The 15078-nt window shown below is 37.7% G+C and overlaps 1 protein-coding gene, 1 non-coding gene and 1 pseudogene across 2 annotated transcripts in view; 2 read left to right on the forward strand and 1 right to left on the reverse strand.

Moving 5' to 3' along the window:
• Positions 1-804: 804 nt before the first annotated feature.
• Positions 805-915, forward strand: LOC131974051 (U2 spliceosomal RNA; annotated as a pseudogene).
• A 5889-nt stretch (positions 916-6804) lies between these two features.
• Positions 6805-6876, forward strand: trnap-ugg (transfer RNA proline (anticodon UGG)). Its single transcript has one exon. It is a non-coding gene; the product is annotated as a tRNA-Pro (tRNA).
• Positions 6877-7689: 813 nt separating this feature from the next.
• Positions 7690-15078, reverse strand: part of lrp5 (low density lipoprotein receptor-related protein 5) — a 72707-nt gene continuing 65318 nt past the window's right edge. The window contains 7 exon segments of the mRNA XM_059335047.1: positions 7690-10660; positions 10662-10863; positions 11647-11744; positions 11868-12010; positions 12821-13060; positions 13520-13630; positions 14674-14910. Coding sequence (XP_059191030.1) covers positions 10538-10660; positions 10662-10863; positions 11647-11744; positions 11868-12010; positions 12821-13060; positions 13520-13630; positions 14674-14910 — 1154 coding nt within the window. The 3' untranslated portion in view covers positions 7690-10537.

A 15078-nucleotide genomic window follows, 5' to 3' on the forward strand; every position in this document is an offset into this window, starting at 1 on the left:
TCCCTCCCCCCTTAGTTCAGTTTCAAACGCTGAAGGAGTGAAGTGAAGTGACAGACAGTGTGAAGGAGGAGCACTGTCACACACAGCAGGTTCAAGTGTCCTTCATGCCCGACATGGAGAGGATGGCCTTCTGCTGGTTGTTTAGGATTAAAACAGCACACACACATTTGAAACATCCTGACCTACTGCATTAACGTGTCCTCATATTGTCACCACCAGCTCCGTCAGCTGAAGGGAAGTCTGTGGATGGCAGATACTGGCAAGGATCTCAGTACAGATAGACTTTCAGATGTCAACATCAACATCTGAAAAAAAGCTCTACTTCATGATGAGCTAAAACAGAACATTATTCACATGTGAACTTGATAGGAAGAGGTTGTATATGGGTTGAGAGCTCACCTCAGTCTCTGTTCAAATCACTGAGTTCTAAGGTCCATCAGTTAAACTTAAACGCAGTTTAATTGAGCTATGCTTAAAAATTGATATTGGCCTCTAATAGGACTTCTGTCCTTGTCCCAGTTTACATGCAATTGGGAAAATCAATAACTGACGGGAGCGTGTCCTTCTCCTCAACACTGGGTGTCGATATACGTTGTTTCAGCAGGTTAATATGACCCCCTTTTCGGTTGACTTCAGTAAGACACACTAGCTGTATCCCAAAGTCAAGGATACTTCCTTGGGAGGATCCTTCCTTCGGAGTCGGGTCCTCCGGAGGCAAGGCAAGAGTCCTTCCTTTCACTGGTGTAACGCACAAAGAGTGTGCAGCTGTGCGTCATTGCATAATTATACGTCCTGCTTTAATTCAGCGCCGCTCTCAGCCTTTTGGCTAAGATCAAGTGTAGTATCTGTTCTTATCAGTTTAATAAAAATAGATAGATAGATAGATAGATAGATAGATAGATAGATAGATAGATAGATAGATAGATAGATAGATAGATAGATAGATAGATAGATAGATAGATAGATAGATAGATAGATAGATAGATAACAACAAGATAAATTAAAGCTGCAAGCAGCGATGAACTGGCCTGAGCAGAGTGCACTGCAAATGATTTGTTACTTACCAAGATAAAAAAAACGTTAGATTTAGAAGTGTTAGGTCATTTATCTCGTTTTAAGAGTTAATTTATTATTTTAAGCGTTCAACATGCTTATTTCTAGATTTAACAATCTTAATTTAAGAAATCTTGTCAAGTGGAATTATCTGTCCATGCAGCTAGATAATTTCCCTCAGATTTAGTGTTTTTATCTTGTTTTTAGACACCCTTTTTTTCAGTGCACTGTTGCATACGCAATTAAGTAGCGGCAAGCTAACATCAGCTAACAATCAAAGTTGTTTTAATTCCAAGTTTAAATTTTTTCTATGGTTTCTTGCCTTATTGAAATCTGAGCATGATGTCTGTAAATGACCGTCCCTCAGAAGGGAAACATGAGTGTGATGTTAACTCCTGCATCCCTCTGGCCCACCAACTTTACAAAGTCCTAATGATGAGTTTCACATAGTTCACACAATATGCCCCGATTCTTTGGGAAACATGTGATCTGCCTGTATCCTCCCACTCTACTTTGACTGGATAAAAGTCACGCATTCCTCCTTTCCTGACACATTAGATGTTCCACTCCTCTTAGGTGTTATCAAAGGACTTTTGGGGAAACATTTTTTTAAATCAATGTAGGTGTGTGACAGTAACATGGAAGCAGTGGTGGAAAGTAACTAAGTATATTTATTTAAGTACTGTAAAGATACATAAAAATGGAAATACTCAAGTAAAGTACAAGTACCTCAAACTTGTACTTTACTTGAGTATTTCCATTTTATGTATCTTTATACTTCTACTCCACTACATTTAGAGCCATTTATTGTACTTTTTACTCCACTACATTTAGCTGACAGCTTTAATTACTTTTCAGATTGTGATTTAACATAAAAACATGATCAATTTAAAGAGATTAGACTTTTTTAATTGAATCTTAAGACAGGATATTAGGAAGTTAAATAAGCCCTGTCTTTACGAATTGAAATCACTGCTTACATAAAAGCATCAATACAAGTAATCTTGTAATATTTCTAGAATATTTAAAACAATCTGAGTGGGTTAATTCTGCATAGCAAGTACTTTTACTTTTGATACTTTAAGTACATTTTGATGCTGATACTTTTGTACTGTTATTTCAGTAAGTTTTGAATGCAGGATTTTTACTTGTGGTGGAGTAATTTCACAGTGTGGTATTAGTACTTTTACTGAAGTAAGGGATCTGAATACTTCTTCCACCACTGGATGGAAGTATACTATATCAGAGGAACAAACTATCAGGTCAAGTCGAAATACAATGTCCAGAATAAAGTCAAAATACAATTTTCAGAATAAAGTTGTAATACAATGTTGAGAAAATACATATACAATATATAATATAATACATATATAAATATAATACATTTCACATTTATGAAAGTGTAGCTTGCAGTCTACCTAACTGTCCGGATAGAAAACAACGTTCCTCTGATGACTTTATTAACACAAAACTTTACAGAAACTTTACCGAAAACAAAAAGTTTACTTTATTAATTTTAATTTTGTCTTTTTTCTCAAAATCTTATTTCAACTTTATTCTCGACACTCAACTTTATTTTTGTCATTTGGACTTTATTCTTTTATTATTTCGACTTTGTTCTTGTTAGTTCGACTTTTCCCCCCATTATTTTAACTTTTTTCTCGACATCTCGACTTTATTCTCGATATTTCAACTTTATTCTTGCTATTTCAACTCTTCTCCTGAAATCGTATTTCAACTTTATTCTCAACATCTCAACTTTATTCTCTTCATTTCGACTATATTCTTGTTATTTAGACTTTTTTTCTTGTTATTTTGACTTTAATCTGATTATTTCAACTTTTTTCTCAATATCTCAACTTTTTTCTTGAAATCGTATTTTGACTCTATTCTCGTTATTTCAACTTCATTCTCATCATCTCGACTTTATTCTCGTCATTTTGACTTTTTTCTCATTATTTCGACTTTATTCTCATCATTTCAACTTTATTTTCGTCAACATTTTATTCTCGCCATCGACTTAATTCTCAACATTTAAACTTTTTCTCATTTCAACTTTATTCTCATTATTTCAATTTTTTCTCAAAATCGTATTTCAACTTTATTCTTGACATCTCAACTTTAACCTCGCCATTTGGACTTTATTTTCATTATTTCGACTTTTTTCTCAAACTGCATAATAGGGAAAAAAATCCTCCTCTCATGATTTTTTTCCCTACCTGACCCCAATCCTCTTCCGTACATACTTGAGTTATTGGTTTCTAAATTTGACTTCCATAAGTTTTTGAGCGACAGTTGTGATTCAGGGAGATAACTGAGCGCACAAACCGAAGATATCACATTCAAGTCAAGCTGCAGTCTAACTCTGTGGGGCCTTTAGGTGTGGTCACTTGGCAGGTGCAACACTTTTTTGGTGGGAAGGAACAGCGGTGAGGGAGGAGAAGGAACATTAAAAGAATTTCAGGTGAAGAGAGGGAGATAAAACAGGAGTGACAGGGGAGGCAGAAAGAGAGAGAGAAAGAGAGAGAGAAAAAGACCCACAGATTCCAGGCAGCTGGTGTAATTACAGAGCGGCAAACACACAGAGAGAATAAAGGGGAAGAAAAAACAAAAAGTTGTAGAAGTTGTAGTGCTGGTCTCCACCTCTTCCCTGCCTCTGTTCAGCCCTCAGCACCTGTCTGCCAGCTGGACGACCTTCACTGGAAAGTTTCCCACTTCATCTGCACAAGTTTGCTCCCATCATTGTATTTTAAATTTAGCAAAAAACTTTCTCAGAGGGCTTCCTTGAACCGTTTCCCGTGCCAACACTGAATACTTAATTTGACTCCTGAGCAGTTGTGGAAGAAGTATTCAGATCCTTTACTTCAATAAAAGTACTAATACAACAGTGTGAAATTGCTCCACTACAAGTAAAAAATCCTGAATTCAAAACTTACTGAAGTAAAAGTATAAAAGTATCAGCATCAAAATGTATCAAAACATTTTAGTAGAGATAAATGGAAGTGTGTGTCATCTTATTTTATGCTCTCCTATTCATTATATAAAAAAGAGCCATGCAAAAGTTACAAAAACATGCTTTAAAATTTAGATTATTCCGTATCTAGGCTATGTAAGTGAGTATTCAAAGCTACAGAAAACATCAATTTGCTAAAAATTCCTTACTTAAGTAAAAGTACTAATACCACGCTGTGAAATTACTCCACTACAAGTAAAAGTCCTGCATTCAAAACTTACTGAAGTAAAAGTACAAAAGTATCAGCATCAAAATGTACTTAAAGTATCAAAAGTAAAAGTACTTGTTATGCAGAATGAACCCACTCAGATTGTTTTATATATTCTAAATATATCATTAGATTATTTGTATTGATCCATTTATGTAAGCAGGGTTTTGTAAAATATATGGCTCATTTTAACTGCTTAATATACTATTGGGTTTAAAATGTATAATAACTTTTAATTTATCATGTTTTTTATGTTAAATCTCGACCTGAAAAGTAACTAAAGCTGTCAGCTAAATGTAGTGGACAATATTTGCCTCAAAATGTAGTGAAGTAGATGTATAAAATTAAATAAAATGGAAATACTCGGGTAAAATACAAGTACCTCAAAATTGTACTTAAGTATAGTACTTGAGTAAATCTACTTAGTTACTTTCCACCACTGCTCCTGAGTAGTAACTGGGCATCATTTGTGGATTCAATTAGACCTTGTAAAGGAGCAGACTTTGTTTTTTGTTTATTGCCACGTATTGCAAGGTTCTCATGGGAGGAAGCCTTTTATAATCTGAACAGTTAGCAATTAGTATGGATGAATAAACAGTAAGCCACGTTAGCTCATAGAAATCAAACAAGAGTCCTGACTTAACAGTCCAACATTCAGTGCTTATGTATGAAATTTATATGGAAATGTTTGAGTCGAACCATGTGAAATTAAAACATTTTTAACATATAATTTAATATTATAACGATATGCCAACATTTATCTGGTTCCACAACAGCAAAATGAATGGAACTAAAAAACTAGCTGACAAACCTTAATGTTACAGTATGTTGAATAAACAAATAGTGATCACACTGTTTGCATGTACAGAAGATACCCATATCACATAACGGCATCAAATGTGATGACAATAGCAGTGAAAGGTTATTTGCTTTCCAGCCTCTGTGTTCCAAATACACAATAGACTGAGCAGGACCACAGAAAGCCAATAGGTCTGTATGTCTTTGTAGGTGCTGTGGAGCTGGTTCACACACACACACACACACACACACACACACACACACACATACACATACACACAGAGTTGCTCGAGGGCACCGTTACTACTGGATGGATTCACAATGTCATTGGGGAAATTCCCCCTCATATTATAGAAGAAGGCTGTCACAGAGAGCTGCTAGTAGCCTAGAGGTGAGGGAACAAGAGTGTTACTGGGTCAAATTCCCACGAAAAGTCAGCAACAGGAAGTGACCAGTGGTGGAAAAAGTAATCAGATCACTTACTTAAGTAAAAGTACTAATACTACAATGTGAAATTATTCCACTACAAGTAAAAGACCTGCATTCAAAACTTACTCAAGTAAAAGTACAAAAGTATCAGCATCAAAATGTACTTAGAGTATTAAAAATAAAAGTATTTGTTATGCAGAACGGCCCCACTCAGGTTGTCAAATATATTCCAAATATATTATTAGATTATAATTATGATGCATTTATGTAAGCAGCGGCTTATTTTCTCAAGGCTCATTTTAACCACTAAATATACTGTTATGTGATTTAATTTAATAGAATGTCTAATCACTTTGAATTGATCATGTTTTTCTTGTTAAATCTCGACCTGAAAAGTAAAGCTGTATAAATGTATTATGGCTCATTTTAACTGTTTAAAATACTATTGGGATTAAAATGTATGATAACTTTTAATTTATCACATTTTTTATGTAACTAAAGCTGTCAGCTAAATGTAGTGGAGTAAAAAAGTTCAATATATGCCTCAAAATGTAGTGCCTCCTGCATCGGATTTTGGATCATTGCAGAAAATAAGCTCTTTTATGATGTTTGCAGCGTTAATGCAGCCCACAGAAGTACAAAGCTAACGTTACGCTATAGAGAACTACACCACAGACACGTGACTTTAACGTGAACTTTAGGTGAGCAATTCTCATCTTTGGGTTAATTATTAATTATTTCATTGGCGCGAGTGATTGTAAAGTGATAGGTGAAGGTGGGGGAATATTAGCATTAAAATAATAAAATTAAAGCATAGAGTGCATAAACATAAGTCAGAGATACTTCTAAATGTATCAAGTCTTATTTTTTTGTAATTCAAAAATGTTAAGTTGTTTTTTTTAAACTAAAAGCAACAAACAACACCATCTAGTGTCCTATATTGTAAATTAATGCATTTATAGACCAGTCTACTAATGACCAAAATCGCAGTTCTGTCTCTCTGTATAAACATGGATACATTATAATAACAAGTGGGTTATAAGTAACATTATTATTATTATTATTATTATTATACATCCATGTGTAGCACATTCAAATTGCTCGCCAAAAACTTACTGGTACTATTTATAGGCTACATACTGCTAGAGCGCCACATGCTGGAGTTGTGCTGCCACTTGAAATCCTAATCTTTTTATGAATCTGGTCCGTATATATTATTTTCTATATACACAACTTCAACAAATTTCTACTTCATATTGATAGTATATATAGAAGACATGCCGGCTTCCTTACGTTACACGACGGCTCGTTGGTCTAGGGGTATGATTCTCGCTTTGGGTGCGAGAGGTCCCGGGTTCAAATCCCGGACGAGCCCTCCTTTTTTAAAAGTGTATTGCTTTAAATGTTTTCAGATGCTGTGACGATACAAATTAGTCCTTTTTGCACATCAGAATAATAAATATTGTCCGTCTGACTGTTTTTAGTCTGTAACAAACGCTTTGATATAAAAGCTGCTAAAGGATACTTTTGAAACAGCAATTTTTTATTTGACCCCTTGATCTCTGCCTTTCTCTACATGTGTACAGTGCTTAACAAATTCACATCTTATTCAAGTAATAATAATGTGCTTTTCAATATTTTTTTTTTGTAAAACAGTAAATTTTAAAATTCATAAATTGAAAATATAATTTTCTACATCCTGGTGTATTAACCTTTACGGAAACATAAAGAAAATATTTTGGTAATTACTAATGCTGTTGATTTACGACAGCTGTTGCATAAACTGGTGGTCTTATAAATACATTTGTTAAGCACTGTATATATATAAATATATATATATATATATATATATATATTTTTATTATATATATATATATATATATATATATAAATATATATATATACACACACACACACACATGCATTGCATGTAATGTTGGGACAATGAAGCTTCGTGAATCATTTGCTGTATTTTTTGAGGCTTCAGCAATGATAATTGAGTGTATTTTCAGCCCTTTGTTGAACAAAGAGCGCCATAAATAAAGCAAATGCTTCACGAAGCTTCGTTGTCCCAACACTACATACATGTAAATGTGTGCATGTGTTTGTGTGTGTACACTTTTGCACAGGAAACATCAGCATTCATTGACCTTGAACTCAAAGCCAACACTGACATCAAGAAACTTCCTTAAAATAGAACCTTTATTATATAAAAATGCTTTTAATACAAAAAAAATGTCACATGTGTAAATTACACAAAGCATTTTTAACTGAGACAACAAATACAGGTTTTACTGACACAGTGGTTTGAGGCGGGGCCTACAGCCCTCAATATAAATGCGTTGTGCTACTCAAGAGTTCCCACTGACACATATTGATGTAATTTCAGCTGTGGAAGTTTATGGAAGTCCATCTACAGCCAGTCACCAGACATCAGGTTTTATATCATCTGGCAGGAGACGGATTAATCAGGCAACGGCAACAAGTTTACTGCAAGTTCTAAAAATTCCCCACCTCCCAAAGTGCTGGTAACTTTTCTATCAAGGAACTAAGTGGTCTAATTCTAGGCACAATGGTCAACACTGACTTTTTGGAACAGATGTCTACAATAATGTCTGCCTGGTGCTTGGAGGACTGGATCACACTAACAGCTTGTGTGAAGCTAGTAAATTACATCAGAGGTTCCTGTGTTCACACACTCACACCCATTACTTTAATACAAGCATGGCTGCAAGACAAGCTTAGAGGAAGCTTGGTGCGGTTTCTTTTTAATGATATGGAAGACTTTTTTTTTTCTTTGTGAGCATGACCTGAGGTTGATTTATACTGCTTTAACTCCACAGATCTGGTGAAAAAGCCCAAATATTCTCCTTCTTCCTCATTTATTTTCTGGGAAATAATAACATCTTTAATTTTGTAAGTGCTGGGTTCTGTGTTGGAAATATTATAATAAGTGCTGGATAAACCCAGAATACACTTTGTCCCCCACGATGAGAATTACTTAGCTTTTATCTGAGCAGTCCTCAGCAGAGGTGGGGAAAAAGGAAAACACACTGCACCACACTAAACCACTAGGAGTCAGTAAGTTGTATGTACAGTGACTTTATTAAACTGACAGTATATTATTATACCAACCAATTGACTCTAATCCTAGCCTCAAGCTGTTATACAGCATCTGGACTTGTCATTTAAAAGGGGATTGTGCAGGTCACACTAGCTTTGATCACATTTTTTTTAGACATATCTGAAAGGGGATTTGTTCAAATTAAAGCAGGGAGTGAATTTGCTTTTTTAAAATCAAAAGTGCTCATCCCCTGAGGATGTGGCAAAGATCACACAAAGGTGAAAAAATAATAAGCAAGTGAGTCAAACCTTTGATTTGGGGTGAAGTTTCTCATGTGGGAAAAGCATTCACACACCACAGCAGGGTTCACTAGTAAGGTTCGCTACAGTGGAGGTGAGCAACTGAACAACTCAGAGCACCAAGTGCGGTTCGGACTGTATCTAAAAACCCTTTAAGGCCTTTTTTTAACCTCAAAAACACAGAAAACACTGAGCTCCTCGAGAGAGATCGGAGAACCTTCAGTTGATTCCTGGAACAGCTCTGAATAAAATGTCTCAGCTGGAACTCTTTCACTTTCCAAAAAAAAAAAAGACTCCTTCAAACCAAACATGGCGGCCGACACAGGACATACATAATGATCTACACACACAAACACGAATACAAATAACAAAAAGTTGCTATAAGAATAATTTGTTATTAACTGTAAAATAGCTTCATGATCTACGGTCAGTATGAGTGGTAATTTTGGGCTTTTTCTGTGTAATTATAAAGTCATAGTAACTGATATAGTATGTACACAATAGCAGCAAACATACTTTTGGTAAACAGGATGATGAGGGTAAAGAAAATGTGATGGAAGAGGTTCATATTCACAATGAAAAGCGTTCACTTCTCACAACTCAATCATTGACTTCATTACACATATGTACAATAGCTTTACATGTTGATATTCATTTGGTATGTCGTTGTCACATGATGATCTCATGGGACTCAGAAGGGGACTGTTGGCAGATTTGTCTCTTGGTTGATTGGGGGAAAAGCTCCTTTGTGTTCAACTACAAACAATTCACAATCTGAAATATGAGGGACACAATTTCAAAGCAATGTACAAAAAAATTTCACACTCTGATCTGGGCCCTATTTCCATCCATACATTCACTCATTCATTCATACTTCTACACATTTTTTATCTCATTTTCCTACATCAAGCTTAACATTCACAAAGGCTAATGTACACAGCTGTCACCCATCCATCATTCACTCACACACACACACACACACACACACACACATCCACTCATCTGTCTGTCCTTTTGTTTGTGTGGAGCGGTGGATCAGCCAGCGTGAATAAAATAGTAAAATAATTCCTCTCTGATTTATTTTTGTTCATATTATTTTAACACTATATACAGTCCTGCCACTGATCTGCCAACAAGGACGCTGTGAGGAAGGAGAGTAACTGGTAACTCTCTCAAGTTGGTGAGTTCAATGCTGACAGGTTGAGGAGGAAGTCACTGTTTATTTGGACAGATGGAAGTCTTGAAACTTTGATCAAGAAGTGGCCCAGCAAAGGAAGTTTTTTTCTTCTTTTGATGGAATGAAAATTGAAGAGGGAGCTGCTGCTGTTCTGGCTGTTTTGTGCCCTACAGCGAGACAGGGAGGACCTCAAACCTTCAACCTGCCACGAGTGAGTGAGTGAATGTTTGAGCATGGAAAACAGACATAGACTGATCAGATGATGGTCACCCTGAGAGCTCCAAGATGACTGGAATGATGAAATGTGGCACATAGGGACCTTGAGCAAGGCACTTAAGCCTAACCAGCTGGTATAAAGCAGCACGTGTGTGAGCCGGTCAGGGCTGGAAGTTGGCACATTTAGTTCGTTCCCTGGTAAAATGGGGCCAGACGAGGCCAGTTCTTGTAGCAAAGTGGACTGCATCCTTCCTCACAGGGCTGTGGGGCTGTTGGAGGGTCACGAGGAGTCGGTGCAGGGTGACGGAGGAGGCGGGCACAGGTGGAAGTAGGAGCGCTCGGTGGAAGGGGACGGGGGGCAGCTCTCCTCGGCCGACAGGTACTGGGAGCGGGGGGTGGGGGGGTGGCGGGTAGGGGTCCGAGTCTGAGTTAAGGTCCATGTAGTACTTGTTGTGTTTGCCGTGGCTGCCGTGGCCGGCGGCTTTCCAGCGGCCCGCTGATGACGCCAGCCCGGCCGGCGGGTGGTGGGGGGTGTAGTCGCTATCACAGACGTCGGTGCTGCAGGGAGTCGTAGGTGGAGCGGCACCGCGGACAGGGTGGTAGGGTCTGATGGGGGAGGAGACACAGGACAGGGGTCAGGTTAGGGCTGGCCCGATATATCGGTATAAAAATATGGGTTTCGACAGCTAATGAAATGTAGTATTGGATCTCGTTATTGGCCACTTGAAACACAAGAATTTAAGGGTTCGCGAAGATGTCCTGATCATCATTATGGCAGCTATGCTCACTCATCCTAGAAAAGATTTCAACATATATACATATAACATATCGATATATTTTTAAATGTGACATGGAATTAGACCATATCGCATGTATCGATATCGTACAATTTTTTTTCTTTCTTTATATATAAATGCTGCCCTACACAAGGTTCATACACTTTTTGAGTGGTCAAATTCAAGCACTTTTCAAGGTCCATTTTCAAGCTTTTCCAGGACCTTACAACGGTTGTAAGTTGCATGTTTTAGATGAGTACTTACATGCTAAAAGGGGTAATTTCACTCAACCATACCGACAGCGATGGTTTTACACTTTTAACAACCAAAAGTACAGTTTGCTAATCTCAATATTCAATTTAGTATTTTTTTCATTGAACGTGTGATTATCTATAGTCAGATTGCAAGAGAAATACAGTAAGAATTTCAATCATTTTCAAGCACTTTATTGGAATAAAGTGGAATAAAGGAATACTAAAGGAATAAAGCAATAAATCCCAACAGTAAACAAACAATAGAGCCAACTGTTGATGCAGCAGAAGCATCTTTGCCAAATGTTTGCTGGTGAGATAGATAGATACGGACAATGTAATACTTTGCAAGTGTGTGTCACCTGTATGATCTGGTGGTAGATGGACTGTTGGAAGAGTAGAAGATCTCTGTGTTGTAGAGAGAGCGGTCAGTGGCCGGGGACGGAGGAGGGTTCAGGATCTACAAACAGAAAATATGTGAATGTTATCTGACTGTGGACAGGAAACAGCATGTACACAGACTGTGTGTGTGTTTGTGTGTGTGTGTGTGTGTGTGTGTGTGTGTGTGTGTGTGTGTATGGACCTGAGGGTAGAAGGCTCCCTTTGTAGACGATGAGCTGCTGGATGAGGCTCCGGTCACATGGTTCCTGTCATAGAGAGGAGCTCCGCTGCTGCTGCTGCCCATCAGACTGACTGAACTCATCATGGACTTCCCAACGGAAATACCTGCACACAGCAGCTCACATTTACTCACATCATATACAATATATTATAAGAATAGGGCCAAAGTGCTGCTGTTGGTCTGATCTAGGGATAGGAATAATAAATAGATAATCGATTAATGGTGGTTAAGAATTTGGTCGATCACATGGAATTTTTAATCAATCTGTGTATTTTTTATTCTACTTTTATCTCTGACTGCGTATCACTACTCACTGAACTAAATCACGGCCGATTGTTCAGTTCTGCGGCCGTACGTCAATAAGCCAATGAGCTGAGAATTAAGTTGGATAAAGCTACAGTTTGCAAACTGAAAGTTGCAATAACATTTATAAAACACACAGAAATACAAGAGTATTAATTTGAGCAAAACTGGCTTACTGTATCAAACCTTGCTAGCATGAATTACTAGGTTTAATTTTATCCAAAACTTATTTAAACACAAAACACATTTAAATATGCAAGATTACTGTGAAAATTAACCTCATGCCTCTTCGGGGGCTAAAACATAAAACATTGAACTCCTTGACGTTTTCTTAACAGTATAACCTCAAGTGAGTTAGTTTTACAGGAAGTCTCCTTTCAATATAAAAGCGTCTGTTATCAAAACAGGCTTTTTCATTGTACTGTATATATATATATATATATATATATATATATATATATATATATCTTATATTGCCCATGTATGCATGTTTTTATATATACTGGAGTATGTATAAAAACATAGTGATTAATCAATCAATTGATCGTTAACGTTATAGATGCTCGAGTTGCCAGGTTTCTACCAAACGCCCATCCCTAACCTGATCTTACCTTGGAAGGTGCCGTGCTGCGAGCTGCTGGGTGCGATGAAGTTTAGGGGCACATGGGGCGTCCCACTGATGTACTCATGAGGAAAAGCTCCACTGGGGCCCTTGTAGCGTCGACACACCACACGCTGGCAGACAAAATATGCTCCCCCGATCACGAAGACAAGCAGGATGATGGCAATGACTGGACCAATGGTGTTAGGCCCGGTGTTAGGGATGCCACTGGACGGAGGAGACACATACTCTAGAGAGAGACAAAGGATGCAGAGTCAGGGACCAGTACTCAACCAGTAACGATGCACATGCGCTCACGCTGCAGTACTGTACAGGTGCATCTCAATAAAGTAGTGAAAGTCAAATAGCCCCAACCAAGTATTGAGTCATATAGATGTACATACTTTTCAGAGGACAACATTTCCATATTAAACATACTTTTTAAATTGGTCTTTTGTAATATACATTTTTTGAGACACTGAATTTTAGGTCTTCATGAAATGTAAGCCATAATCATTATAATTAGAAGAAATTAAATACATTAAGACATGACATGTTTCATTCTGTGTGCAATGGATCTATATAATGTGTTATTTCCACCTTTTAAATTTAATTACTGACATAAATAAACTTTTCTATGATATTCTAATTTATTGAGATGCACATGTACGTATATTGTAAAACTGTAATTTAAATGTGTTTTTTTTACCACAGGCAAGCTCATCTGATCCATCGGGACAGTCAGAGTAGTTGTCACACTGTTGTTTCTTGGTGATACACTGGTTGTCACCACAGCGGAACTGGTTAGGAGGACAGATGGCTGGAGGAGAGAAAGAAACACACAGATGAAGTCCCCTGTCAGTTTCTTACTGGTGATGAGGTCTCGTATGGCAACATGTTAAAATAAAAGCCTCCAGTTCATTCACAGAGCCCACTAGATGGCACTCTTTGTTCAACAAAGGGCTGAAAACACACTACCATTGCTAAAGGCTTTCTTAAAGTCATCTAGTGGGGTCAAAAATAAAGCAAATGCTTCACAAAGCTTCATTGTCCCTTCACTAGAAAAAGTCTTCTGTGAAGATCAGCTCAAAGGTTGCTCAAGGTGTTTTATATTTTCATATTAACAACAAGGGAACTCTGTGTGTTGTGAAACCTGTATTTCTAAAAGTAAGGGAACAAGATCTACGCAGGAACATTTTTAGTCTGAGGCACATCATACAGTACAGCATGACCTCAAGTTCATTCTTCATTACAACTAATGTTGGAACAATCGTTAAGCATTTGCTTTATTTACAGAAGCCCACTAGATGTCGCTCATTGTTCAACCAAGAGCTGAAGACAATCAATTACCACTGCTAAAGCCTTTTTTTAAGCCAAGACGTCATCTAGTGGGGTCAAAAAATAAAGCAAATGCTTCACAAAGCTTCAAGTCTGGACTGTGACAGTACTGTATAAGTGGATTCTCTATTTTGGCTCATACAATTCTCTTTCAATTCTATAGTTATCATAAATGTATTAATGTATTTTACTGAGTTTTGTGCACTTTCTGGGATGTAATGTTGAGTTTTTAAACAAACCTTCACACCTACACAGCCCTTACTGAAAGCCTGTACGTATGAAGAAAAAAACTGAAAGGAGACCCAGAGCCTGTGGTGCCTAAGTTGTGGTGTAAACTTTAGGTTTCTGGAGACTTCCTTCAACTGATATTATTTGTGTGTGTTATCAGGCTGGACAATGTGTTGTTTCCGAGAGCCACCTGCTGCAACATGATACTAAATAAAATCAAATACTGTGTCCTAGCTGATCCTGAACTTTATTTCTATCTAATATTCAAAGTTTCAGTGTGTTGAAGTGTGAGCCTACTTTCACAGTCCTGCTCATCGGAGTGATCCGCGCAGTCGGGTTCCCCATTGCAGCGCCTTTGAGCATCAATGCAGCCTCCTTTATCACACTGGAACTGGAAGGCTGAGCAGACGGGGCAGTTCTCCTCGTCGCTGCTGTCGTCACATTCGGGGAAGCCATCGCAACGCCAGGCCATAGGAATACAGTCGATCTCCCCCGTGGAGCAGGTGAACTGCTCTGTGGAGCAGGTGGGCGGCTCTGACGGAGACAGAGGAAGAGGAGAAAGGGACGAAGAGGGAGAAGCAGTGAGATAAAAAGCAGTGAATACTGGATTTCAGGAGAGTTCAGAGCTTTCAGTGGAGGATCGGGGCACAGTCAGACTGAAATCAGCCTGGCTAAATGCACTTGTGGGGTGTGTCCAAACGT

This window comes from Centropristis striata, chromosome 6 (genome assembly GCF_030273125.1).
Source record: "Centropristis striata isolate RG_2023a ecotype Rhode Island chromosome 6, C.striata_1.0, whole genome shotgun sequence".
In the NCBI taxonomy this organism is placed as follows: Eukaryota; Metazoa; Chordata; class Actinopteri; order Perciformes; family Serranidae; genus Centropristis; species Centropristis striata.